This window comes from Periophthalmus magnuspinnatus, chromosome 6 (genome assembly GCF_009829125.3).
Source record: "Periophthalmus magnuspinnatus isolate fPerMag1 chromosome 6, fPerMag1.2.pri, whole genome shotgun sequence".
NCBI classification, from domain to species: domain Eukaryota; kingdom Metazoa; phylum Chordata; class Actinopteri; order Gobiiformes; family Gobiidae; genus Periophthalmus; species Periophthalmus magnuspinnatus.
In genome coordinates, this window is record NC_047131.1 from 25291349 (window position 1) to 25318210 (window position 26862).

The window sequence follows — 26862 nt, forward strand, 5'->3', positions numbered from 1 at the left end:
GACATATAGTCAATATGACATACAAATAACTAACTATCATACGATATACGATAATCCTAGGAGCACTAATCACAGAAGTACGTTGACACAAATGATATACATACAAATCATAAAAAAGAATAAAAAAATAAAAATAAAAAAAATATAGCATTTAAAAGTAATCATATTTATTAAACTTAAAAGTGTATTGCATCATTTTATGTGACTGCACAACTGTAAAAATCATAACAGGATTTCAAACGATGGTTTATCTCTGGGACTGCAACTTTACCAACTTTTAAATATACAGCCAAAAATAAGTTCATCAACTTTTCATCAACAAGTTGTATCAAATGTACCTTGGGATAATGACCATACAGATTGAGGTAAAGTACTTTATTCACCAGCTCCGATGAAAAAGCAGAGCAGCACACGATTGAACATCTTTCAATCACTGACAAGTCAGACAACCAGCACTTTTCACAGGTTTCTGGGAGGTACAGGGGTGGTATCCTGTCAGGGCTTGCTCTCCTCTCCTAAAAAGACGCATGACAGTGTAAGCAGTCTCCTCCAATGCGCCATAGCTGTCAATCACATTGCTCAGGCAATAGTACAGCCTACGGCCACTGCGGCTCAGGGTGGGACGAGGAGAGGGAGATGGAAGGGAAGGGGCGGGCAGTCGTCAGGATAGACAGCGCGGGATAGGCTGCCGGCTTAAACTGCAACGCATGTGATTGAGGGAAGGATGGAGGTGGATGGGTGGAGGCGTCACGTTTGAGTGCCACAATCAAAAAAGCACAAATAGAAAAAGCACAGGTTCAGTTTGGATATTAAGTCAATTCACGTCACAGCTTGTTATAGGAAGATTTCACTGGGAGCAAACAATAACAGTCACAATATAATATGTGAATATGTACTGAACAGTTATTCTATGCATCTATCTGTATGCCCTGGTTTGCCGGGGGTACGGAGACATGATTATATCCACGCTACCTTCGCTGTCCGAGCTGCTGTCAGAGTCACTGCTGCCGGAGTAATTGCAGAGCCCAGGTAGAACACCCACGCAGACAGCAGCAGAGGGCAGGTGCACCACGCCCCGGGTGGCTCCCTGGGGGGCGGAGGGGGCTCTGGATGTGGGTCCTCGTGGCCGCTCAGCTCCTCCAGCTTCTACAGGTGCTCCTCGCTCCTGCTCTGAACAGCACAACAAATAAATCCCTTGTACTAACTACATTAAGGGTTTGTTCACACTTCTCAACAAAAGTTTAACTGAACTGGGACTAAACTCAGAACTAAACCAGGACTTGAATAAGACCAGATGAAGTCTACATCAGGATTAAGCTGGACTCAAACAGGACCAATCCAGGACAAGTAGGGATGCACCCTAATAGTCAGTTTAAGAAAGTGTGAAAGAAAGAGTACATGATAATTTTAATATTTGCAGCATTTTGCATAGACAGATCTTTACTTGGCAAAATTCTGCTTTTAGCCATCCTCATTAGATCGGCTAAAACAGACACATTTGTTCACTACAGACTGCCCTCCTATCCTGACACCTCCCCTCACATCCTGGCTCCAGCCCACCTGTGTGTGCGTCTCCCATCCCTGCTGTTGTTGAACTTGCATTTTCCACCTTCTGTTTTTTACTACTGTCTGATGACTGTGAGGAACTGTAGGGACAAAATATAATAAAAAGATGAAATGCCATCATAATCTTCTGGAACATGTAAAAATGTTACTTAAATGAAACATCATTCTAATGTCTTAATGTTTCCATCACTGCAGGCATACCTGCGCCTCTTGACAGCTCCTGCCAGTAAATGGGCCTGGGACAAGTGGCTGGTTCGCTGCTCTCCTACAGATTGTTTAGATGTTGTCTTCTTTTCAGGTTCTCTGCGGTTTTCAACTGCTGTATGTTTTGCAATAGCACTGTGCTATACAGTTAAGGTAAACATGGACAAGATAACATGAGATTTAAAAAGGAGATGAACTGGTAGCTGGCATTAGGATCAAAGTGAACAGTGACACACTTGTGAACGGCTAGAAAATGCAGGCAAGAATGACACAGATTAGGTCTAAAACAAGAAAAGGGTTAGACAAGGACTCAAGGGGCATGAAGTAGGACAGAAGAAGAAGAGAAAAGGAGATGGGAGTTCAAAACCATGGGACAGTTTCAAATTAGAGCAGTGGCAGACATACAGGTTCACAGCCCCCAGGTTTCTGTGCATTAACTAACACCTGCACCTCTGAGCAAGCTTAAACTCACTGTCACCGTAGTTACCAGCCTGTGATACAGTTTCCACGACAACCCTTTTTCTGTTTCATCTGCAAACGAGCCTGTCTATCACAATGTTGACAGAGGGATCGCTGAGCAGCTACACCCAAATCTTGTCCATTTCACAGAAGAGAAAACATATTATTCAGTGCAGTCTCCCATAGACCATTTACCACAGGTAGTCAAAACGACCCCATAAAAAGACTATAGACCCAATGCCAAAAACATCATTGAAAAAGCATTTGTATTGGATACATAAAAGTAACATAAATACAATATGAAATTTGTTGACAATGTAAATTAAACAGGAACTACTCTAATCACCACACCAGTTTTGTGACGTTCTAATGTTTGCAAGATGCAGAGGGAGCTGGCGTACCTTTGCCAGCACATGCAAAGCTGCTTATCATGAGTCAACCACTGAGACCCATATTAGCATCATGCACGGTCTCCAAATGTAAAGCCAGCAGAAAATGCAGTCAATTAGCCAAAAGCACAAGGAAACTGAGACAACATTTTACTTTAATAAAACCAGGCACTCATTTTTCATTTATGAGCAAGGTTTTCAGATCATATTTTAGAGACATGAAATGTCTCACAGGCAAGAGACATTTCATTGACAGCTTTTACCCAGGGACCATCTCAATGATCTTCAGGTAGGCTTGGTCAAAACTACCTGAGCTGGAGGATGGAGGACCCATGTTGCATGTTTTGAGCCAATGGGGGAAACCGCAATGCCTGGAAGAAACCGTTCTGTGAAAAGAACCCACCCCGACACTCAGCCACCATGCCATAAAATTGAATTTAAAGTGCTGGTGATTGAACAGCTGAAACATAGAAAGTGTCTTTGAAAATATTGCTGAACAAAACCAGGGTAAAAGCTGTTCTTTTTGGAGAAAGGATTCAATTGCATGCATGCTACAGCCTATAATAATGATGTGGATATGTTTTTTTTGTGTGTCTTTTGTGGCCAGTAACTGATAATTGTCTATATTAATATATCAAAATTTTTAAATCAAGGCCCATGAATTGAAGTAAAGTTGTGGTGAAGTTCACTAAATATGTTTTTTCCAAAAATCTGCAGATGTCTCTTCCCACTGTTCTTAAGGACTTAATTTTAAGGCCCAGACCTACACAGTATCTGAAAACACATTTTAGCTCATTTAGTCAGTGAGTGATGGGGAGTCATTAAAATGGTAATTTCTCTAAACAACATGTGGATGAAAGGATATTCTGTATTCCTGCAGTTCTAGCTTCTCTTCATCCCTCCGTCGCTTCTCGACAAGGCTCTGTTGCCGGGAGACCTCGTCCAGGAAGCTGGTCTCGTCCTCGTCCAATCCCCTCACCATGTTCTCTGTAACCATGGAAACACACATGCTCAACACATGGGGCAAACTATGACATCTTTCTAAAACAAAAAATAATCCATATGCCTCTGTGACCTCTGTTTAAAAAAAAACCAAGCATGTTCACAATAAAGTTGAGCTGCCTTGCTCATTAAACAGTCTGTTCACAATTGTAGACAGTGGCTCAATAGAAAAAGGATAAATCCCATTTCATAACATTGATTCAGAAAAAAAAAAAAAGGACAGTAATGTTTTTTTTTAAGATACAATGCCAAAAGGTTGAAGAAGAAAATGTTAAAAAAGGGTCATTGACATAATATTGTTGTGATTAAAGAAAGACTGCATTAGAGTTCTGCATCTGGTGGTTAGTCTGTATAGTGACTGACAAGGTTTTTTTAGGTGGAGTTAGAGGTCAGTCTGTGTTACATGCAAAAGAGGATTTACAGCTGATCAGTGTCTTTATAAAATTATGAATTAGAAACTCACTAAATTTGAACTGCTCCTCAAATTCCTCTTGTTTCTTGTCTTTCTGCTCCTGTAGCCGTTCAAACAGAGATCGAGGGTCATACACCTCCTCTGGTGCCTCTGAGGAACAAAAAAACACAATAAAGACACTTAAAAGACAGTGGAAGAAAGATTATGGCTCTTGTTTAATAGATATGTACCTTCTGGGTCATCAGGTTTTCGCACTTTCTCCCATTCCTCTTGTCTTTTTTTTCTTCTCTCATCGAGTTCTGACTCAGACACAAACTTCCTACTCAGGTCCACACCCTCAGCCATGTAAATGGTCTCTTCAATTTAAAAAGTGCAAACAGCTATGAGTTGAACACTTCAGATAAGAGTCTGACAGGCAATAACTTGGATGAGATGCTCATGTGAAACTTTCACTTTAGATCGTGTATTTGAACTTTCTCTTTAACCATGAACAAACTCTTTACAAAGCTTCAACATAATACGCATGTGTTATTTGTTAATACACATTTAACAGTATTTTTGCAGTTCCAAGTCAATATTTTACATTGTTCAATAACATGGAATGCATTGCCCTCTCGTGGTCAACATAAGCTATTGCACATTTAGGTAACGCACAGTCCCAAATAAATTCAAGTTCTACTGTACTTCTTTTCATTCTATTCCTCATTAAATGCATAATATTTCTACTATTGATCATCGACTCTTGTTAATATGTGTAAACCATTTCGGAATTTAACAGCGGTTTATGTTAGCACAATGTTATTTAATAAAAGAGTATTCTACCTTTCCCAATGCTTGGCTCAAACAAGCAACACATTTGTCACAATAAACGCAAAAAACGCCAAACGATCAAACATAGAGTTAGCATTCTATTGTGCTTTAGTGACTGGTAATAACAGACTGTTGTCCAACGCCACCGGTGCTAACCATTGACTGTGCACTTATGTAGCAGCTCGTGCACAAGCGCAACTAACAAAGAACAGTTTGATATTTTAAATAAATTACCCTAACCTTTACACTGTGACGTTAGATAAAGTTTTGTAAACATGCGACTTACTTTTCTCTAGCTCAGACAGTCAGACTATGCTCTGGAGCTGCAAAAACACCGATGACGTCGTGTGTCACAGTGAAAAGGGTTTGCCCTGGCCGAGAAATCTCATGTCAAGAACAATGGTTCCCCCCCACCTTTTTTTTTTTTTTTTTTTTTTTTTTTTGTATATTTCATATTTTATAAATTTATGTTATCATTTATTTGCATACTGGATAGTGTGTATGTACTGGCAAATTTAGGAGACACATGTGATAAAATGTTGCAAAAGTAATTTATTAGAAATTTATACCAAAAAGTAATTACCAAAGGTATTCAAAAGAAGAGACACACAGCCAGAGGGGAACTTGTAAACATAATAGCACATCTGCATGAAACTAACGTTCTACTGTATATGAACCACATGGATAAGCAGATGGATAATGTATAAGCAAAAACATGCATGCATCTTATTTCAATTTGAGCAAGAAGCACAAATAAGTTGAATAAGATTTTAAAAACACGTTGCAATCACAGGATTTCTCTTCCTGACAACCAACGTGGCAACTCCCTTCACATCCTTCAATCGATCTGAATCAAAGTCAACCATGAGTTTCCTCACTCCAGTCTTCATAGGAGTGAAGAGGAGTTTTACAGACACCTTCTGGCCTGGAGCGATGTCCTCTCTGAAAAAGACACAGAAATGCAAAAAAGTTAACAGAGGAAATATGCTTTAGGGACATGCTTCAACACTTACTTAACGTGGACTTCAGCGACAGACAGAAGGCCAGCTCCCTCGACTGTGAAGACTCCTCCTTTCAGTGGCACCGGCAAAGGATTTGTGAAAGAGATCGTACTGGTCAGCTGCTCAAACAGCATAGCTTTGCCAGGCACCTAAAAAAATTATATACAATGATTAAAATATTTATATATATTTTTTGACAATGACTTAAATGATGTAGGGAGATTATACTCACTTGAATCAGGAGCTCAGGCTTGCTCAGTGGGATGTTTACTGTTTTCATGATGGGCTCATTTTCCCCAGGCACTTCCAGGAATGCTTTCAATCCAATCAGGTAATGCTCAGAAACACAACTCACATAGTCATCATAATGCAGACGCAAAACCTCTCTGTGGACTAAAGCACAAGAGATTGATGAGTTAAACATAATAAAGATTGAAGCAACAGTATAATGCAGCTTTAGCTGTGATTGTATTATACACATTCAACAAACATGTAAACTGTGAACTGAAGTTGAACATCATTACAGACGTCACCCACCCTTGCGAGCAGGGAGAGAGAGGTTAACTTTCTGCCTCTTGCACTCCCCCCGGTGTATGGAATTGTAAGTCATCGCTACAGCCAGGACTGTCAGCTGTGCTTGAACATCTTTAACGCCATCATTCCTCACCTAATGAGAAATGAGTTTGTGTCTTATTGGGCTGCTGATAAATTGCAATTAAATAACTTGTTATTAATTTATTTTACTTCAATTATGACATCAAAGTCTGTCCCAAACACAGGTTTTGTATGTTTGATGATCATCTCCAGATTGTTAGGTTCAGCGGTCACATTATTTGGTATGGGAGATCTTCGTCCAGCTTTTTTATATGCTTCTCTCTCTTTGATGGAGCCTGCAAGGGTAGTTAGTTAAACTGGTAAAATTGTAAAAAAATATTACACGTTACACAAACCTTTCCAAATTTATTTTACTAACCCTCTGGATACTTGTAATTTTGAGTCACATCCTCTCTGTGGTCACCCCAAACACCTTTCGTGCTGATATACATTCCCACAGAGCTCTCATCCACTCTCGCCTATTAAAATATGTATGTTAGTATTACATCTTTGTAAACAAAAGCAAGCATTATCAGGTGACATTACCTTTTGTTTTTGACCATCCCTGCGAACTACCCACTCCACAATGTCCGCATTTACTTCAGCAAATATGAATGGAGCGTCATACTTTACTGTCAGGTTTCCCTCTTTTATGGCTGCCACAGGGCATGGGCCACAGCAAAACTTTCCTAAATATGTACAGTGTTGATAAAGGATAGATAGCATATGCAAACATAATCTCAAAGTTAAGTATCTATCTAATCAGATTTAATAAAGTTAACACATTTGAAAGTGTACCTTCACTCAGCTCCTGGGGGGTTGGGTCCAGTACTTGCCAGCCATCATTTCCTTTAGGCAGATCACTTCTCCTCATCCAGCTCTCTACCCAGCAGTGAAAGTTCCTAAAATTTTACATTTATTGAGAGAAGAATCAGGGCAAATGTAGTCAAAAGAAAAGGTAGGAAAACTTTCATTTGTCCCACAATGGGGAAATTCCCCTCATGGTATTTGCAATAAAATTGTACTTAGTGTGCAGGATGTCCTACCAACTGCTGTCCCGGTTGCCTCGATCTAATCTCTCCAGTCGTTCATTGTAAAAGACATCTAAAGAGAGGTTCCCATCAACGTCATGAGCAGAGTTAAAGTTTGTGATGACTCGTGTTGGGATGCCAAGACAGCGCAACACTGAAAAGACAATAATTGCATACTTTAGTACAACATATTTTCCTGTTTGTTTAATAATGTATAATTGTAATGACCTGCTATATGACAATTATCAAGTACTATCTCACCTGTGCATGCCACTGCGGCAAACACCCAGCACTGTCCATACTTGACCGCACTGGTCCCTGCTTTGCTCCACTTCTGAAGAATAGGCACACTGCCTGTCCAGCGAGTGGGTGAGACACCATCTGTGTAGGGCTCCTGCCAGCGACCGGTTAGCACTCCCCTGTCATCATTGGAATTAATCTGCAGCAAACAAAATACATCTTAAGACAACAATAAAGCAATATTACAAAGAGAAACGTTTTAGTCATTGTAACCTGTGTCAATTCACAAAAAAATTGCTGAATTAAAAACAGAGCAAAAAGTAAAATTTGAAGCACTGGCAGGCAACGAATGGTAAATGTACTGATCGGAAACCTTAACAAATATCTTATTCAGTGGAAGAGTTCAGGGTTTTACAATGATTTCAATTAAATAAATAAAAAAAAAAAAACACTCTTTGTTCATAACTGACAAAAAAAAATTGGCTTTGTTATGTTTGGCTTTATCTTGAGTCTTCTGGGCTGGACCATAATACTACCATGGCACTGATGATCCTGCCGATGTAGACTGGGTCTCCTCTCTTCTCACTGTCCAGTTGATAGTTCCTTAATGATTCACTTGAGTTGTCCAGGATCTCAAAGCAGATGTCCATTATGTAGTTTTCAAACTGAAAAGCATATAGAATGTAAAACAAAAAATAAAGGGACAGTTGTGCCCACCCCTTTCACCCCTCATCCTGTCTTCTACACTCCTACACTTTGTCACTACCCTGTGAGAAGACCAGCCCTTGTGTGGTTGGGTTACATTTTGACACTCCTGGTCCACAAGTTTCAGCTGTCCCACTGTCTGACTGACCTTATTGACACAAACAAAGTCCTCAACTGTGTGTTTCTTACCTGTCCATAATTCCAGTGAAGTGACCTGATGTAATCTTTGGATCCCATGTATATGACCCCATTCTCATTCATTATATACTCCTGCAGCAGGCTTTCATCAGGGAGATACACCACGTCATCTAAAATCACAACATGAAAATCACATCATACTGTATACACAGTGGATTTCTCCTTCACTGTGATCTTTTCTGCGTTACTTGACAATGATTGCCAATTAATTTCTAATTTTTTTCTGCTGTTAAACTCAACACTTGTTGTGAAGTTGTGTTAGGGGACTGCTGTGCTAATATTGAGCTGTACAAAATTAATTTAAATTGAGTTGAATGCAAATATAACATGAAACGTATCTTACCTTTACACCATGGATTGAACAACAAATGGAACTTGATTTTGTCTGTTTTCTCTATAATGTGACTTTCAGGAGACATCAGCTGCACAGTCAGACTGTACTGTCCAATAATAGCATTCGCCGGGCTGTGAAGATTCAGCAGGATCTCATCCTGGACTCCCTGGTGGTTGAACCACCACCTCTCCCCAGCTCCCTGTTCCTTGTGCACCTTGATCAGAGTCCTGTCTTTTTTACCTTTAAAAACAACTCATGTTAGTATTTAAGTCTGACGTCAATGACAATTTACAGGTGACAGTAAATCAGAACCACTGCAGATAAATAACATATCCCATGTATTATGTTCAGCTGATTAAGTTTCATCCCCCGTTCCCTGCGGTGTGGGCGTATAAGAAATGATTAAGTCCTCCGGATGAGGAACCTTGTCCAGACATTCAATGTATTATTTTTAGACTTAAGAAAGGTCACGACCTATTATGAAATGTAAATGGTAGTAAATGTACTTTCCATGATAGAGGAAGTTGCATCATCACTGTAAAACATTTGCTGTAGATATTACAGTAACTTAGTGGCATCTATGCTAGTCAGTAAATTTGGGTAACCCTAAAGCAGGGGCCCACTTTTTGGTTTCAGGTGTCACTTTGAAAAATTTCATGCCTCTGAGTGTGCCGCCACTTGCTGTAGTCACATGAACTTTTGTTTTTTGTTGTTTTGTTTTTTTAATTGCCACATTGCAGTTTTAATATTGTACTTTTATTGTAGCTAATTAATTCATAATGTTACTCAAAATGTAATATGATATAAATGTTAGATATAAATCCCAGCATTCTGGCGCTTTTTGATGACATTTTGCTCTTATTTAATATTCTCAGCATTTATTTCGAATGATGCCTGCTTTATATATATTTTATATATTATTATCATATTTATATATATTATTATGAATGCATTTATTATTTTATTCCGTTTGTAGTTTGTACTTTATATTATCAGATGAATCAGAATACGAAAATGTATTTTCTAAGGGCCCCAGCAAGTCTTTGTTTGCTGTTAGTGGCACCGTGTGGCGTCTGTCAAAGTCAGAACTACATTTAGCGCACGCGGGTCATGCGCGCAGCTCTGGCTGTTTGTCAATGTGATCAAATGTGACTAGATCTGCCATTTGTAACCGATCTACAGTGAAAAGAACTCTCTGGCTTATATTTACTGTCTCTACTGGCAGACCAAGGAAAACGCGAGGATTTCAAAGTAAATTTCAAGAAACTGGGCTCCTTGAAACCATACGATACTGCCCCAGGAACACGTTGTGCTGATGATAATACACAAATACAACAACAAATGCACGCTTTCTATGTATTTTGATGGGGATACACGCCCTACACATCAGGCGTAAAAAAAAAACCGTTGGATTCTATTTTCTGAAATTTACGCGCGCAGGAAGTGCTGCTCCAGACGCGCGGCCAGTGTGGCCCTCCTCATTCACTTTGATTGCATTCTGAAGAATACGCGTCCTAAACGTGCTGTTTTCACGCTTGCGTAGGGTGAAATACGAGTGGAGTGTGTCCCAGGCCACACCGCTCCTCCATGCAGCGCTCCAACCTCCGCTCGGTTTCAATGTGCGCACGCGCAAACCGGGGAATGCGAGCGGAAGAGGTTGAATGAGTGCGGGCCCAGTCGCTACAGAAGCTGTCAATCACCTCCGCTGTGAGCTGCTGTAGCTGTGATGCAGTTATGGCGCATTAATGAGCGCAGCAGGACGTCATATTTTTACGAATAATTTTGCTGCGCGTGCCCCTCACACGTGCCCTGTCCTAAAGGCTTTATAACAAACTATGAGCAAGGAATTAAGAGCTATAAAACAAAGCCGTAAAAAGGTAGTTAAAAATATTAAAATGTAAAAAAAAATGAAATAATTAAATATCAAACCAACCAGTTCATTTAAACTTTTTTTTTTAAAATAAAATATACAGTATATACAGAGGAAACTCACTTAGTCGAATAAAGCCATAAAATTAGTCAGTATAGTATTTTGAATAAGAAACACTTTACTGCATTGTCATTGAGTCTAGGTAATGTTTTTATTTCAGTGCTTTGATACTCACCGACATTCAGCACCAGTTCCAGGTCATGTTTGGGGGGTAGAGGCTTAGAGCACTGCAGAGTTATAGAGAAGGACTGTCCCCTGCGAACGATCAAGCGCTCCCGATCGATCTCTCTGGTGCGATGTGCCAGGTTGTTTTCATTACTCCTCACATCCACGTCTGTAATAACACCTGAAACAATAGGCAACATTTGAGAGATACAGACTCCCTTTGCTGCTTGTAGTTTTGTCTCTAATCTGTTCTGTCCACACAATCTCCTTTTATTAGTATTAGGAGTCAGGATGGGCTCTGTCTCACCCAACTGTTAAATCCCACATCAGCTCATAAGCATTAGGTCTACATTTCTGAAATATACTGGGTGGCTGCAAACACGTAGCAAACAATAGAGGACATATTAATGAAATCAGTCTTATACTACAATATTTTAATTTCAAAAGTGGTGACATTTGTAAAGTATTGAGAGTACCATCATCACTATATCAGCAGTAGTGATCACCCTGACAGTGGAGTTGCAGTTTAAGTTTTAACAAGAGTAATTATTATTGAATACACAGTTTTAGTTGATACATTGATAGTACATATTATCTCTATGAATAAAAATAATAAAAACTTACGGTTGTAACGATTGGCCATATTTCCACGTCTCAGAATAGATTTTCTCTAAGTGCCTGGAGTTCTTCTTTTCACACTACTTGGTCCATCATAGCAGTGTTTATATATACTGGATGAGGCTTCCTCTAGTTCATACCCCTCCCACAGTGACCTTTGACCTTTGTGACTAAAGACCTCTACCCTGAGTCTATGTTTGTTGTATATTGCTCATCCTGACACACTATCATCTTTGTGTGTCTATACGTAAAAAAGAAGTGGTACATCCCAGTACAGTACAGGGCAGGTGTACTGTTGTCATGGAGCATAATGGCTGTTTGAGTTGGGTATAATTTTGTAAACTTAAGATAAACTATAATTTATTTGGCATCTAATTATGATGCCACAAAGGAATTATTAATAGAAAGAATAAATAGTTTTTTTTTTTGTTATTGTGTTTAGTTTTTGCTAAAAAAAATACAGCTTCAATGAAATTTGACCCCCAGAACTTATACTGTCCTTAACCATATTTTAAATAATAAATAATAGTATAACTGTAATCTTAACATGAGCCGACCAGAGACCTGACAACAGTGTCTTTCTCCGAAAAATAAGAGATGAGGAACAGCTAAAAAAAACCAAACAAACAAACAAAAAAACATATCTCAGCATGATTTTTAAAAAAAAAAGAAGAAGAAAAAAAAGACAGAGTTCATATTTATTTTTGGTGGACATACATCTGGCTGCCTGGAAATAGGTTTGAACCAGAGCCAAAGCTAAGGAATGCTCAGACGCTGGTGTTTCGGGAAAATAGGCAGGTCTGTGGATCACTTCAGTGTCAGCCTTTTTCACACTAAAGTGTCAGTGGAGCAATACACATGAATGGACAGAAAGAACATTTCATTTGAATACTGTGCTTACAACATACCTACTGATAGACCAAAAGTAGTCTAAGTCATCAGAGTTTAAAATCACTACCTGGGAAGTAACTTTTAAATATAGGGTGGAGTAGGACAAGTGGCCCGGGTGACTCAAGTTGACTTGATTCTTCTGAAAGTTGCACAAGTTTACTGTATTTGAAACATTCTGTCTAAAAGCTGCCGCTAGATGGAGCTGTAGTTGCCTGTCGTATCTTTGAGCTGTTCACCAAATGTTGTAGGTCTTAGTTGATCTGCGCGTGCGAAACATGCTGCCTTGGAACAAAAATGTTGAGATTATTATTGATTTAAGCCTTGTGGGTTCCTCCCAGTAGAGTTACGTTAGGTCAATTCGACCCCAATTTGTTTCTCAACTCAGCCATAAAATAACGATCGTGTGTGTGTGTGTGTGTGTGTGTGTGGGTGTGTGTGTGTGTGTGTGGGGGGGGGGGGGGTCAAGTATCATTTTTCACTTATGAAGAGTTACTTATGCCAAAACACATTAACAGATACCAAATGTATTTAGATTTTTATATTTTAGTTAAAAAAAATAAAAAATAAAAATAAACTAGCCTGTTTCTAAAAGTTCCCATTTTGTATTTAAATACATTTATATTTTTACTTTATTGTATCGTTTCTGTTTCTGTTTGCCCGAAGTTTAAACTGTTTGTAAACTAAACCTGAATGCGATGCCCCATTAGCTCCATGGATGCTAATGTGCGGTGCACTAACCTCTGAGCGCAGCTTTTTAATTTTTTTATTTTGTGGAGGACTTTTGTATGGAAGCCCGTTTCCGCCATGAAAAAAAAAATAAAAGCCCCACAGAAAGTCGAAATTACGAGTTTTAAACTCGTAATTATGAGTTTAAAACTCGTAATTATGAGTTTAAAACTCGTAATTATGAGTTTAAAACTCGTAATTACGAGTTTAAAACTCGTAATTTCGACTTTTAAAACTACTAATTATGAGTTTAAAACTCGTAATTATGAGTTTTAAAACTACTAATTATGAGTTTAAAACTCGTAATTAGAACTTTTAAAGTCTTAATTGAGCTTGTAGCACACTGCAACTGAGTGTACAGAGCAGAGGAGACAGGAGGAGGACTGTTATGTTTATCACCTACATACTTTTAAAAAATGAATAAATTAAGCTCCAGTAAAGTTTCTGGCGTCTTGAACAAATCAGTGGGCCCTGAGTGCTGTTCTGACCACTCATGAGCTGTGCTCTGTGTCTGTGAGCGCTCGTTTTCCTGGTCTGAGCAGAGTGCCAGCTGGTCACAACCCCGCTGGTTTATTGAGGAAATTATTAAAATACCAAATTCATTTAATCAAAATTGATAAGGTTCACTTTTTGTAAATGTTACATTCCCAAAATTACGAGTTATAAACTCATAATTCATACTTTTAAAAGTCCTAATTACGAGTTTTAAACTCATAATTAGTAGTTTTAAAAGTCGAAATTACGAGTTTTAAACTCGTAATTACGAGTTTTAAACTCATAATTACGAGTTTTAAACTCATAATTACGAGTTTTAAACTCATAATTACGAGTTTTAAACTCATAATTACGAGTTTAAAACTCGTAATTTCGACTTTCTGTGGGGCTTTTATTTTTTTTTTCATGGCGGAAACGGGCTTCCATACTTTTGGCAAAAACAAAAAACAAAAAAAAATGAGAAAACAACAACCCCGGCTGGATTCAAGTTTGGACTTTGGTAGAGTTACAGCCTGGATTTGTTATACAGGTCGTGTTTAACTAATGCACCAGTACTTGGTGTCCTTATTTGCACGGTGAGAAAAGCGCGAGACTAAATCACGTGTTCCCTGTGTCACAGCTATGGATTTGGCTTCATTTGTGCAGGACATCGCAGAGAGTAAAACTGGGGAAGTTACAATGTGTCGCTTGTCTTTATGGGCCGGACGCAGATGTGCGTAAAGACGAAAAAATATTGAATGTTCAGAGCCATTTGACTGTGCAGGTAAACAGCAGAAGACCAGCTCATGATTGGGGCCATGTATGGACAGTGGAACTAGGCTTTGTCTAAAACACGATCAGGATTAACATGGGAATCAAATATCACTCTAAATATGTGACTGGAGCTTTAGAACAACTAAAAATAGACAATTCAGAGTAAGAGCCTACAGAGACCTGTAGCTCCATAAAACATCATGTCATCTGACAGACAAAGCCCAGGGTCTGTGCTCTTCAGTGCAGTGAAGAATGCTGACATCTGTGAAACCAGTGACCACTCAAAGCACTCAAAGGGGCCATTTTGTTCATCTAATAAGAAATAAAATATAAATATATAATTCTGCATATATAACTTGAAAATTAACTCTTCTATGACTGAAAACAAAAGCCTCAAGTTACACTAATAATGGACTGTGATTCTCATTCACTAAACTCTAGTCAAATGCAAAGCTGTTTTGAATAATGCTGTTTTTTATATGAATCCCTTCAATAATCCTTCAAAACAGAATTTAGCATCAGAATTTATGAGGAAATTATTACTATTTTTTTATTTTTTATTTTTTTTTAGACACAATGTTACAAATAACTTACAAGGACACAAAGGCACATACATTCACACTAGAGATGGACCAATATATAGGTTGGCCAACGTATCAGGCTGACACCTGGACCCATCAGTGCCTCAAATCTCCAGCACAGGCAGACACCCTGCCCTAGATAATCAGATGCCCAGTCCTTTTTTTATTACATAATTTACCAATATTTATTTGGTGTGTATTTGCATATCCTGTATGGGTGCGGGTTTTTGCCTAAGCATTACAGTAAGTTTCATCATGTTGGTTTTTGTTAAAGAAGAGAGAGCACTAAGTCAAAGGTGTTTGGGTTCTCCTTTCCTAGGTCATCTAGAGTTCAAGTCAAGTGGTTGCTTGTTCAATGGAGACTAGCTCCAGATAATCAGACTTCTATTTATCCAGTTGAAAACAATTTAGTTTATGCACTTTCCATTTAACAAGAATTGTGCATTTTACAGATAAAAAAGGCAAGTGCAATGATCTTTTGTGCCATTTTAGAGTCCACTCCCTTGGCTTGTCCACCCTGGGCTGAGCTGAAAGATAACATTTTATAATTTGCACAGAGACAGAGAGACAGAGAGAGACAGAGAGACAGAGAGAGAGAGAGAGAGAGAGAGAGAGAGAGATTACAAGAAAGCCTACGACTCAAAGACACACACAGATCACTGAATGCCTGGAGCTGTACAACATCAACAGACTACACTGCGTTCCAAATTATTAAGCAAATTATGTTTAAGTTTCATAAAGGTAAAATTTGTATGAAATGTATGAATGTATGAAAACCTTAGATATTTCACAAAAGCTTAAGCGTGATCATTGTACTATTAAGAGATTTATAGCTGATTCAGAGCACACAGGGATTCGTGCAGATAAAGGCACAATGAGGAAGGACAAATACATCGGATTAAGAGAGCAGCTGAACAGGTATTTGAAGCTGCTGGTGCCTCTGGAGTCCTGTGAACATCAAGGTGTAGGATGCTCTAGAGGTTTGCAGTTATGCATACACCTAAATAAACTAGCCTGATTCGAAAAGTTCCCATTTTGTATTTAAATACATTTATATTTTTACTTTATTGAAACAATCTCTCTCTATACTCTACTTAGTCATATACAAACCTCCCCAGCATTGAGTTTTATTGATTTTACTGAGATGCTTTCAGTCATATGCACAGACTTTGATGGTTTAGTCATTACAGGTGATTTCAATGTACATGTGGATAATGTGTTTGACAGAAACGCTAAAGAGCTCAGTTTTGTCCTTGAAACCTTTGGTCTGACTCAGCATGTCAGCGAGCTCACCCATAATAGAGGACACACTCTGGACCTGCTCATTACAAAAGGAGTAAATATTTCAAATGTCAATGTGGTGGATGTTGCTCTGTCTGATCATTTCTGTGTCGTTTTTGACCGGTCTGTTATTCCCCAACCAGTGGCTGGTCCTGCAGTTGTTCGAAGGAGACACAAAAATAGTTCAAAGATAAGCAGAAAGCGCCATGGAGGAATGATGACTCGGTCAGAGCACAGAAAAGGAAATGCCGTAAGGCCGAGCGAGAATGGTGAAAGTCAAAGCTTCAGGTTCATTATGAAATTTACAGAGAAAAGATGCAAATGTACAACCACAGTTTATGTAGAACAACAGTTTCTGACATTATTGGAAGTTGCAGTAACAACTCTCGTGTCCTGCAACATATCTAAGTGCAGTGAGTTTGCAGTAATCTTTAATGACAAGGTTCAGGGCATCAAAAATGCCATCAATTCCACAACACAAATAACACCTAGACACTTAGAGCTGACTCACTTTGCACCTGTAACTGACAAAACTGTCTACGAGATTTTGACCAGTCTGACTTCATCTACATGCTGTCTCGATGTGTTACCCACTAAATAATGTGTCCTACCACAACTATGCAGATGACACTCTATGTCTCATTGGCAGCAGATAAAAATGGACCAGTGGATTCACTCTGACACTACATCCAACCGATCAGTGTGTGGATGCAAAACAACTTTCTCCAGCTAAACTCAGACAAGACTGAAGTCATCATCTTTGGCCCACAAAGATGATGACTTCAGTTAGTAGTCACCACCAGCCCCTCTCTCTCTAAAACCTTCAAATCACGTTAGAAGTCTAGGGGTAATAATGGACTCAGACTTGAACTTCAACAGCCACATCAAATCATTAACATCTGCAGCTTTTTAGCATCTATAAAACATTGCAAAATCAAAAGTATACGGTCAAAACCAGACTTAGAGAGACTTATCCTGCTCACTGGCCTCTCCAAATGAGCATTAAGACAGGTGCAGTACAGTAAGAGAGTACATCAGAGAATAGACTATATATATATATTTTTTTAAAGAAAAATCTCTTCTTCTCACCCTCCACGGGTGGTCTTTCTTTTCCACGCTTGGGACCTCCACCAGAGGCCTGGGAGCCTGGGATGAATGTGAAAATGGCTGGGGTCTTTGGAACTTCAACGTAACTTTTTGCTCTGATTCAAAAATTTCACATTTTTCAAAAACAGCACCTACACTAAACTTAGACCCCTCCTTATGATGTGAGAAAAGGCCTATTAGCACTAAGTATATAAATGCAAGGTAAATGTGTTATCAGTGCATTAGTCTGAAGTCAGGCTAAAATAGAGCCCAGAATTATAAAAATATGTGCGTTGTTTATGGCTGAGTTGACAAATTGACCCCCGAGGAACTTCAACATAACTTATTGCTCTTAGTCAAAATAATAAAAAAATAATTTAAAAAAATTAAGAAGTAACCAAATTTTGACAAATCCCACTTGGCATTGTATCAAATAGTGTTTGTCAAGTACAGTAATGAAAATTGAGTTACAGGACATTTTGAGGGTCAAAAATGCATTTTTTTATTTTTTATTTATTTATTTATTTACTAAAACAAAGCCTATTGGTCAAAATAAAACTTTTTTTTTTTAAATAATAAATTTTGTATCAGTACATTAGTCTGAAGTCAGGCTAAAAATAGTGCCCAGAATGAAAAAAATATATATTATTTTATGACTGAGTTATAAGAGAAACAAATTGGCCCCCAGGAACTTCAATGCAACTTTTTCTATACAATCCCTATTATACAATCAAAAATTTTCAAATTTTCATTATTGATAAAAATAATCAAAATGAATAACTGTCCCATTTTCAACCCATCTGATGAAGAAAAGACAGAATTCTGCAGTGACAAAGTTGGTTTTGGGGTCATAAATGACCCCAGGACAACACAAGGAGTTAGCTCAAAATTAAATGGGACAGTGGATTTATTTTTTTAATAAATGAGATTTTAATATATAGGATCAGTGTCAATAGCTCGCTAGCCTGCTTCCTGTTGTCGTATTGTGGCCAGAGTCAAGACACATGGACATCATGCAGCTTGTGTGTATGTGGTGTGTGGGTGATAGTTGGTGAGAAGCTGTTGCTGATTTTCTTTGATGTATTCAGAATGTAATAATAATAATGGCTTACACTTGTAATGCGCTTTACAGGCTTGTCAAAGCCTCTCAAAGCACTACACTATAGTCATTATTCATTCATTCATTTCCACACTTGGTGATGGTAGCCACAGCTGCCCTGGGGCAGACTGACTGCGCCATCGGCCCCTCCGACCACCACCTATCATTTGCACACACACCACTTTCATACTAGGCAATGTGGGTGAAGTGTCTTGCCTAAGGACACAACAACAGAACTGGTCCGAGCAGGACTCAATCCTCCGACCTTCGCGTTGGGGGATCAACACTCTAATCACTGAGCCACTGTCACCCCCCAGAATGTATTCAGAATGTATTCAGAATGTATTCAAAATGTATTCAGAATGTATTCAGAATGTATTCAGAATGTATTCAGAATGTATTCAGAATGTATTCAGAATGTATTCAGAATGTATTCAGAATGCTCTAGCTGCATGCCAGTGTAGGTGGAATTGTAATCCAAAGAAACCACTTCTGTTTGAGTGACGGTTTGTGTTGTGGGTATGTCTATGAACTTAGCAGTCATGTGTGTCTGATAGCGTGCCAATCTCAGGATGTACATGGGTCATTTGATATACTTTTTGTTCAATGGTACCAGGAGAGATTATAGTACAGGCTAATGCGATAAAAAAAAAAAAAAAATAGTTGTATAACATAGATGGCACAAAAGAGGGCTCAACTCTGAGCGCAAAAGTTATGGCGTAACAGTGAGTCATGAACAAGTTCAGGAGAGTTCATTTAGATCATTGTATGAATATGGGTTTGTGGAATATGTGTGTGTTTGTAGAATAGCTTTGGTTGAAATATGAGATATCAAAAATGGAAAGAAATAATGTTCAGGAGTTGCTTTACACATGCAACTTTTTTGCAAGTGGTGCATAATTTGGTCAGCTTGAAATTCTAATAAGGGCAAGACCATGCATACTAGTAGTACTAGTCAGCCTAAATATACTAAATGGAAGTAAATCTACTTGTTTAACTCATTTGAAGTGAACAAGAACCTCTACTATTCTAAATCTCCATACCCTCTGATTTCTGAATCTGTATTGTTCCTCTCGGATTATTTATTGAAAAAAAAATCCTTCCTCAACCATGAGCAACCTGTTTGTTATACTCACGTTAACCTTTGTAACACTGGAGACAAAGTCCTACACAAACAGAGGAGGCTGGCCCTTGTGTCAATAAAACCTGCAGCTCTGTCACTATTCAGTCAGTTTCCATAGAGGCATCTCAAGCACCTTCTGTCCACCATGTTTGTCTCCTTCTTCCTTCTGTGGCTCATCATTTGCTTTTTTATCATTCAATTCAAAAGTCGCAGGCCAAAGAACTTTCCTCCTGGACCCATTACATTGCCATTATTAGGAAACCTACACAATTTGAGTTTGGACAATCCCCTGCAAGATTTCGAGAGGGTAAGGAATTGTTGGTTTCAATTTCATTTCTTGTCTAGTTTATATTGCTCAAAACAATAGAATAATATGTAAAATAATTATTTGTGGTGGTAGCCCTGTGATATCTGACACTTACTTCTAGATAATGGTCATACATTATCAAACAGTTCAGCTAAGCAGAACTGTTTGTTAATTGTTAATTCATTTAATTTTTTTTAGGAAATGTTTGAACCTTAAAATATCTATCTTGTTACCCCCAGCTGCGTTTGAAGTATGGAAATATCTACAGTCTTTACCTTGGATCTAAACCAATGGTGATGCTTTGTGGGGTGCAAGCCATAAAGGAGGCTCTGGTAAATAAAGCTGTAGAGTTTGCTGGAAGACCTCAGGACATGTATGTCAATATCACAACTGAGAGCAAAGGTACATGAAAAAATTATCTCAAATAGAGATTGTGCAGCTGCATCTTATTTATACTGCAATTTCTTTAGGAGTGATTCTGGCTGATTATGGCCCCAGATGGAAGGAACATCGACGTTTTGCCCTCATGACACTAAGAAACTTTGGTCTTGGAAAGCAGTCAATGGAAGAGAGAATTCTGGCAGAATTACAACACACAAGTGCAGATTTAGAAAGCAGTATTGGTAAGTGCGATAAGCTCCCATCAAGGTCAAGGACTATTTATGCTTATCAACACTTCCTCAAGGTAACCAATGCAAGCAGGTGGTTTATAGTGGTCTAGTGTTGTATGATGTAATATACTCCTATATTCTATCTTTCTTATCTATCTTGTCTGTATGGTCATGTTTTTGCTGTGACTTACACAGGCTCAGTTCTGAGTCCTCAAGTGATGTTCCACAATGCTTCCTCCAACATCATCTGTCAGGTCCTGTTTGGGATGCGCTTTGACTACAACGATTGGACTATGAAGGAGATTGTTCGCTGCTTCACTGAGAATGCCAAGTTAGCCAACGGACCCTGGGCTATGGTAAGTCTGAACAATCACAATAAGTTGTATCTAAACTTAGGCAGTAATCAAGGGGAAAATACTTTGCATTTATGTTTCCTTTTTGGGAGACATTATTATGACTATTATTATTATTATTATTATTATTATTATTATTATTATTATTATTATTATTATTATTATTATTATTATTACTACTACTACTACTACTACATTTATATTTTGACACGAATTATATACATTTTTGATTAAACAAATAATCTTGACATGTCTATTCACAGCATTAACTTCTCCATGTATCTAACTGTATACTTATTTGTTTATTTATTGCAGCTATACGACTCAGTTCCTTGGATTCGTCACTTGCCACTTCCATTCAACAAGGCATTCACAAATATAGCAGTAAGTTCAACATTTTTATATAATTTCATGAGTTATGATGTTAGATGAATACACTTAGTTGTTTAGTTTTTTTTGGGGGTTTTTTGTGAAGAACATGGGGGGGGGGGGGGGGGGGGGTGCGCGTGTGTGTGTGCCTGTGTGTGTGTAGTCACAAAAAGACTACAGTAGTATTGTGAAGTAAACTCTGATGGGTGTTTTGCATAGGTCTGCCAAAGTATCGCTATTCCTTGGATTACTGAGCACAAAAAGACTAGAGTTCCAGGACAACCACGGGACTTTGTGGACTGCTATCTGGATGAGCTGGAAAAGGTGCAATCAGTTACTTTTTACTATTATTATTATTTGTGTGTTGCATTTTAGAAAAATCCCATTAGATATTGGATATTTTGAGTGAGCCATTATAACTACAATCTCTAGTTCCATTTGGCTTAGATACCAATATATTAATATGACAACAGGAAAGGTGAGTTGGAGTTCTCAGTTAAAGTATTGTATGTAAGGCAATTTAAAGTGCTTTACAGTATAAGAAAGGTATTAAAAACACAATACAAACAAATCAAAACATACATAATTGTCATACAATTTACTTTAAAACAGAAGAGTGCAGAATAAAAACCTCTCATATGAACAGCTAAAAAGAACTGTTTTGAGTAGTAGAACATTGTCGAAGTAGAGGCCTGTCTCACATCTTCAGGAAGACTATTCCAGATTTTAGTTGCATAAAACTGAAACACTAATTCCACGTTTAGTCCTGACTCTGGGTACCAGCAGGAGGCCTCAGAGTGTGAGATGGTTCATATGGCACTAACATGTCGGAGATGTACCGGTACTTTAGTGCTAGGCCATGGAGAGAATTGTACACAAGCAGAGCTGCTTTAAAGTCTATTCTCTGAGGCAAAGGAAGCCAGTGGAGAGACCTAAGCACGGGACTTATTCTTCTTCCTGGTTCTAGTCAGGACCCGAGCAGCAGCCTTCTGGATGTACTGCAGCTGTCGTAATGCTCATTTGGAGAAGCCAGTGAGCAGGCCGTTACAGTAGTCTAACCTACTGGAGACAAACTCATGGATAAGTCTCTCCAAGTCTGGACAGTATACCTGGTAAATGATGGTAAAAAGCTGCAGATGTTATTGATTTGATGTAGCTGTTCAAGTCTGAGTCCATTATTACCCCTAGATTTCTAGGATTTCTTATTTAAAGATTTTAGAGGGAGACTGGAGGTGACTGCTGACACTTTCTCTTCAGTCTTCAGACTTCAGTCTTGTCTGAGTTTAGCTGGAGAAGGTTGTTTTGCAACCACATACCGATCTGTTGGATGCAATGGCAAAGTGAATCCACTGGTCCATATTTACCTGCTGCCAGTGAGACATAGATTTGAGTGTTACCTGCATAGTTCTGGTAGGACACATCATTGCTGCTTATTAACTGGCCTAACGGCAGCATGTAAAGATTGAACAAAGGATTGACCCCTGGGGCACCCCCACAAGTCAGAGCCATGTGATCTGAGACACAGTTTGTAATCTAAACAAAGTACTCCCTGTCTTCTAGATAGGACTTCAACCAGTTTAGTGCAGTACCAGAGATGCCCACCTAGTCTCTGTAAAAAGATCCCAAGATTGACAGTGTCCAAAGCTGCACTCAGATCTAACAGGATCAAGACTGAGACTTTGCTATTGTCATTGTTCAGGCAGATGTTATTTGTCACCTTGATAAGAGGACTCTCAGTGCTATGGTGGGGTCTAAAACTTGACAACTTAACAACCTGAGTTGTTAATTTGAAGAAAATTAATAAGCTGTTGGTAAACACCTGTGGCATCAAGATTGGTCTTGTTTAGAAGAGGCTTGATAACTGCAGTTTTCAAAGCTCTTGGGAATGATTCAGATTGAAGTGACATGTTAACTATGTAAATGTGTGGTGATAGGAAACTGTTGAGCACAGATGTTTAGGAATCTAGTGGATATTGAGACAGCATGTAGATGAACTCTTGGACAGTTTTGTCAGTTACAGGTGTAAAGTGACTCAGTTTTAAGTGCCTAAGTGGCTGTAGGGGTGTTATTTGTGAGGGTCGAGAAAGCAGGAGGGAGTTTGGGTGAAAAGATAAGGGGATAGCTGGGTGGGCCCTTGGTAGTGAAACAGACACAGGAAGTGTTCAGGAAGAGAGGAAGAGTTCAGTATAGTTGATGCCAGAACTCTTGATGGTGCTATAAAAGTTATGAGGCTAAGAAATCGTAATTCCTGATGAGTCTTTCTACATGGTTGGGAAGGGTCATTGGTGAAGGTGGGGAGGAAAAGGAGAGTGAAGAGTCCATAGAGGAAGTAAATGTAGTAAAGGGTACCCAGGTCTGGTCTGTGGGCAGGGGAGGTGATGGGGGTGCTGCTGGGTCTGAAAACTCTGCAGGGACTGTCGCAGACAGGTTCAAGGCCAGTGTCAAGAGACCTGGGGAAAGTGAAGCTGGTTGCAAATCCTTTGCTGGGGAATGTGGTGGTGCTGCTGACTCATTCTCTGGGGGAGGTGGCGGTGCTATTGAAGCCTAAGCTAGGGAAGGTGGTTGTGCTTCTGGCGATCACTCCTTCAGTATCACCATCATAACTGAACCAGGATTGCCTTAACCTGCATGGAGAACACATATGCACATTTTTGCACTCTCAGTCTAAGTAATTATTGGTTGAAGGTGCTGAGGATTGAGTTTGTGAGGATACAGCTCATTTACCAAGGATGCAAAATAGTGCATTGCTACAAATTGCCCACAATGCACTGCAACTTATGCAAACTTTCTTTAAGCAGTTAAGTGCAAAGTCCGCTATTTCGGATTTGAGGGAGGTAAGTTTTGTAGTTCTTTTTAAGTTCTTGGCTCAGTTTTTCAGGTGTGAATCAGCCCTTAATTACACTTCTGAATACTTTTCATTTGTAGAAGCATTGATTTTTATTAAAACTCTGAGTTCTATCACGTTTGAGCTGGTCACGTGACATGGTGCAGTTGCTCCCTCTGGAGTCTGTTCCACAGGTGCTCTATGCCGTGTGAGCAGGACACTTTGGTCTGACACTTGGAGCCCGTTATAGAGTGGTTTGTGGAGGAAGGATTCTGGGATTTGAGAAACACCCATTGAGAGTCCTTTAACGTTTAAACCAACTGGACTTCAGTATTGCAGCTGGCAACCCAAAAGAAAGAGTTATGTGAGCCTCATTCTGCTTTCCAATTGGATAATCATGTTGAGAAACAAAACTCCAAATTATAAAATTTAACTTGGCCATCATGACCAATGTTTTTGTGATTAAGAATCAGATTAAATCAGCATTAGAATTGTTATCAGTAAAAGTTATATTGGGTTTGAACATTTTTACCATATAACTGGATACACAGATTGGCTTATGGGATATAAAATCCAAGTGTTACATACAGTTCCATTTAGTTGTTGTTTAAGTTGTAAGTTTTTTCGATCATATTATTTCTGCAGACCAAAGAAAATATATCATGGGATTATTATAGTCCTTCTTATTCCCTTTTTGCAAATGAGCTATGAAACTTGGCACATCATCACACTCATGAAGATTTGTTGTTTTAGAGAAGCAATGATCCTGACTCGACTTTCTCTGAAGACCTCCTCTCCATGTACTCCCTGGATCTTCACTTTGCTGGAACTGACACGACTTCCAACACCCTGTTGACTGGTTTTCTTTATCTCATGACTAACCCAGACATTCAGGGTATGTCGAAATTTCCAGTTTAACACTGTTGCAACAATCACCATTATCTTCCATTTGAATTTTTTGTGCTGTTACATTTCAGAGCGGTGTCAGGCAGAGATAGATAGAGTTTTGGAGGGGAAAGATAAAGCCTGTTTTGAGGACAGACACAACATGCCTTATGTTCAGGTGAATGTGTATTTTAATTAAAACCTTTCCAAACAATTTCATGTTTTATTGTATGGATTCTTGACATTAATAAATTATATTTTAATCAAACTGAAAAAGCCATATCACATCTTTTAAACAGGCTGTGATCCATGAAATGCAGAGAATAGCCAACACTGTCCCACTAAGTGTTTTCCATAACACAACTAAAGACACAGAGGTCATGGGATACACCATTCCCAAAGTAAAAATCTTGTATTTATTATTTATTTATTCTTTATTTACTGACATATTTATTTAATGTGTAATACCAGAGTAATATAATGTGGATACTTTCAGGGGACTATGGTCATTCCTAACCTGTCATCTGTGCTGAGTGAGGAGGGTCAGTGGAAGTTTCCTCGTGGCTTTCACCCTGAGAACTTCCTCAATGATCAGGGAGAGTTTGTGAAGCCAGAGGCCTTCATGCCCTTCTCTGCAGGTCTGTGTAGCACTAAATACTGCAGATGTATTGATTTCACACATGTGTATTTTATATTTGTGTTGGTTTGAATGCTCAGGTCCTCGGATGTGTCTGGGGGAGGGTTTGGCTCGAATGGAGCTCTTTCTCATCACAGTGACACTGCTCAGAAAGTTTAAGTTCATCTGGCCTGAAGATGCTGGAGAACCGGACTACACTCCTGTTTATGGAGTCACACTCACACCAAAACCATACTTCATGAAGGTGCAGCTCCGGGAAATGCACTGAATGTTTTGTTTTCACTGTCTGTATATAGAGCTTATACTATACTTAACCAACCTTACTTTCATTGATTTAGATTACCATGAGTGCCAGTAGTTGATGATGTTGTATAAACATTTTGTGCTATTACAATACTTGTGTTTCACGTAGTACTATCTAACAATGTATAGTGATGTCTTTCTGAATTTTGCATTGATGTTCTGACTGAACTGTTTTTCTTTTTCTTTTTTTTTTTCTTTTTTTTTTTTTTTTGTAAATTTTGGAAATAAAGGTAATAAAGGTAAAGGTAATACTCAAAACACAGTCTTTTTTAATTGATTAGAAAACAAGAATAATACTACTAATAGTAATAATACTATTACTGCTGCAATAAAGTTCAACTAAACTGCAGTGTTTTTTGAAAACTGTTGGCGAATGCAGACTTAACAAGGACTGAAATTTAAATTGCAAACAAGGTTAGGTTTCCAAAAAAACACTTGCATACTGTTTGCTTAAACTCTCTTAACATGCTAATGTGCTTGCCTTGTCGAATTATACACTTCAGAAACCAAAACAGCATGCAAGCGTTTGTTTGTTTGTTTGGTTTTTTTACCTAACCTGTTTGCAATTTAGATTTCAGTCCTTGTTTAGTCTGCATTCGGCAACAGCTTTCAGGGTTATGGCTTAATCAAGTACAGTCTAAGCAGAGCCATGTTTGATATATTATTAGTTTTATTATTAAACTATAAAATTAAAAAAACACATAACACATAAAAACACAGTGAGGCTGAAGCTTTAAAAACTTTCCTTGGTAGGACCATAATAATCTGTATGTAAATTTTTATCAAAAGGTTTTCATCTAAAAGCAAATATATGAATAGTGCTTCTTCTGTCAGAAAAAAAACAACAAAAAAACAAATAGGAAACGTTAAACATCATCGT

The 26862-nt window shown here is 38.5% G+C and overlaps 3 protein-coding genes across 5 annotated transcripts; 1 reads left to right on the plus strand and 2 right to left on the minus strand.

Moving 5' to 3' along the window:
- Nucleotides 1-357: 357 nt before the first annotated feature.
- psme3ip1 (proteasome activator subunit 3 interacting protein 1) lies at nt 358-5190 on the minus strand. 3 transcript variants are annotated; one of them, XM_055222375.1, is made up of 8 exons: nt 5129-5190; nt 4263-4388; nt 4084-4182; nt 3483-3605; nt 1768-1906; nt 1561-1646; nt 973-1170; nt 358-515 (listed from the first exon to the last, which is right to left on the minus strand). In XM_055222375.1, exons 2-8 carry the CDS (start codon nt 4375-4377, stop codon nt 496-498), a joined length of 780 nt encoding a protein of 259 aa, XP_055078350.1. In that variant the 5' UTR covers nt 4378-4388; nt 5129-5190; the 3' UTR covers nt 358-495. The 3 variants fall into 3 exon arrangements, with proteins under 3 accessions (XP_055078350.1, XP_055078352.1, XP_055078349.1); XM_055222377.1 differs by having other exon boundaries at nt 358-698; XM_055222374.1 differs by having other exon boundaries at nt 358-1170.
- A 185-nt stretch (nt 5191-5375) lies between these two features.
- tgm2l (transglutaminase 2, like) lies at nt 5376-11740 on the minus strand. The gene is made up of 15 exons (XM_033967567.2): nt 11665-11740; nt 11051-11221; nt 8955-9185; nt 8603-8721; nt 8245-8373; nt 7730-7907; nt 7484-7622; nt 7236-7339; nt 6984-7126; nt 6817-6916; nt 6588-6733; nt 6381-6510; nt 6076-6236; nt 5856-5992; nt 5376-5784 (listed from the first exon to the last, which is right to left on the minus strand). Exons 1-15 carry the CDS (start codon nt 11681-11683, stop codon nt 5613-5615), a joined length of 2079 nt encoding a protein of 692 aa, XP_033823458.1. The 5' UTR covers nt 11684-11740; the 3' UTR covers nt 5376-5612.
- An 8064-nt stretch (nt 11741-19804) lies between these two features.
- On the plus strand, nt 19805-26236 carry LOC129456306 (cytochrome P450 2F2-like). The gene is made up of 11 exons (XM_055222414.1): nt 19805-20000; nt 20240-20402; nt 20471-20623; nt 20807-20967; nt 21280-21348; nt 21553-21657; nt 24911-25052; nt 25135-25220; nt 25342-25443; nt 25539-25680; nt 25760-26236. Exons 1-11 carry the CDS (start codon nt 19839-19841, stop codon nt 25945-25947), a joined length of 1473 nt encoding a protein of 490 aa, XP_055078389.1. The 5' UTR covers nt 19805-19838; the 3' UTR covers nt 25948-26236.
- Nucleotides 26237-26862: the final 626 nt, after the last annotated feature.

What these genes read in the sequence shown, in the direction of transcription:
- psme3ip1 (XM_055222374.1), bottom strand. Translation starts at nt 4,377, where the DNA reads ATGGCTGAGGGTGTGGACCTGAGTAGGAAGTTTGTGTCTGAGTCAGAA. An exon ending in TGAGGAGCAGTTCAAATTTA is followed by an intron (nt 3,606 to 4,083) that starts GTGAGTTTCTAA and finishes CCATGGTTACAG; the next exon opens with AGAACATGGTGAGGGGATTG. An exon ending in GGAGCTGTCAAGAGGCGCAG is followed by an intron (nt 1,647 to 1,767) that starts GTATGCCTGCAG and finishes TTGTCCCTACAG; the next exon opens with TTCCTCACAGTCATCAGACA.
- LOC129456306 (XM_055222414.1), top strand. Translation starts at nt 19,839, where the DNA reads ATGTTTGTCTCCTTCTTCCTTCTGTGGCTCATCATTTGCTTTTTTATC. An exon ending in CCCTGCAAGATTTCGAGAGG is followed by an intron (nt 20,001 to 20,239) that starts GTAAGGAATTGT and finishes TGTTACCCCCAG; the next exon opens with CTGCGTTTGAAGTATGGAAA. An exon ending in AGATTTAGAAAGCAGTATTG is followed by an intron (nt 20,624 to 20,806) that starts GTAAGTGCGATA and finishes TGACTTACACAG; the next exon opens with GCTCAGTTCTGAGTCCTCAA.
- tgm2l (XM_033967567.2), bottom strand. An exon ending in CCCCCAGGAGCTGAGTGAAG is followed by an intron (nt 7,127 to 7,235) that starts GTACACTTTCAA and finishes GTACATATTTAG; the next exon opens with GAAAGTTTTGCTGTGGCCCA. An exon ending in ACTTTGATGTCATAATTGAA is followed by an intron (nt 6,511 to 6,587) that starts GTAAAATAAATT and finishes ATTTCTCATTAG; the next exon opens with GTGAGGAATGATGGCGTTAA.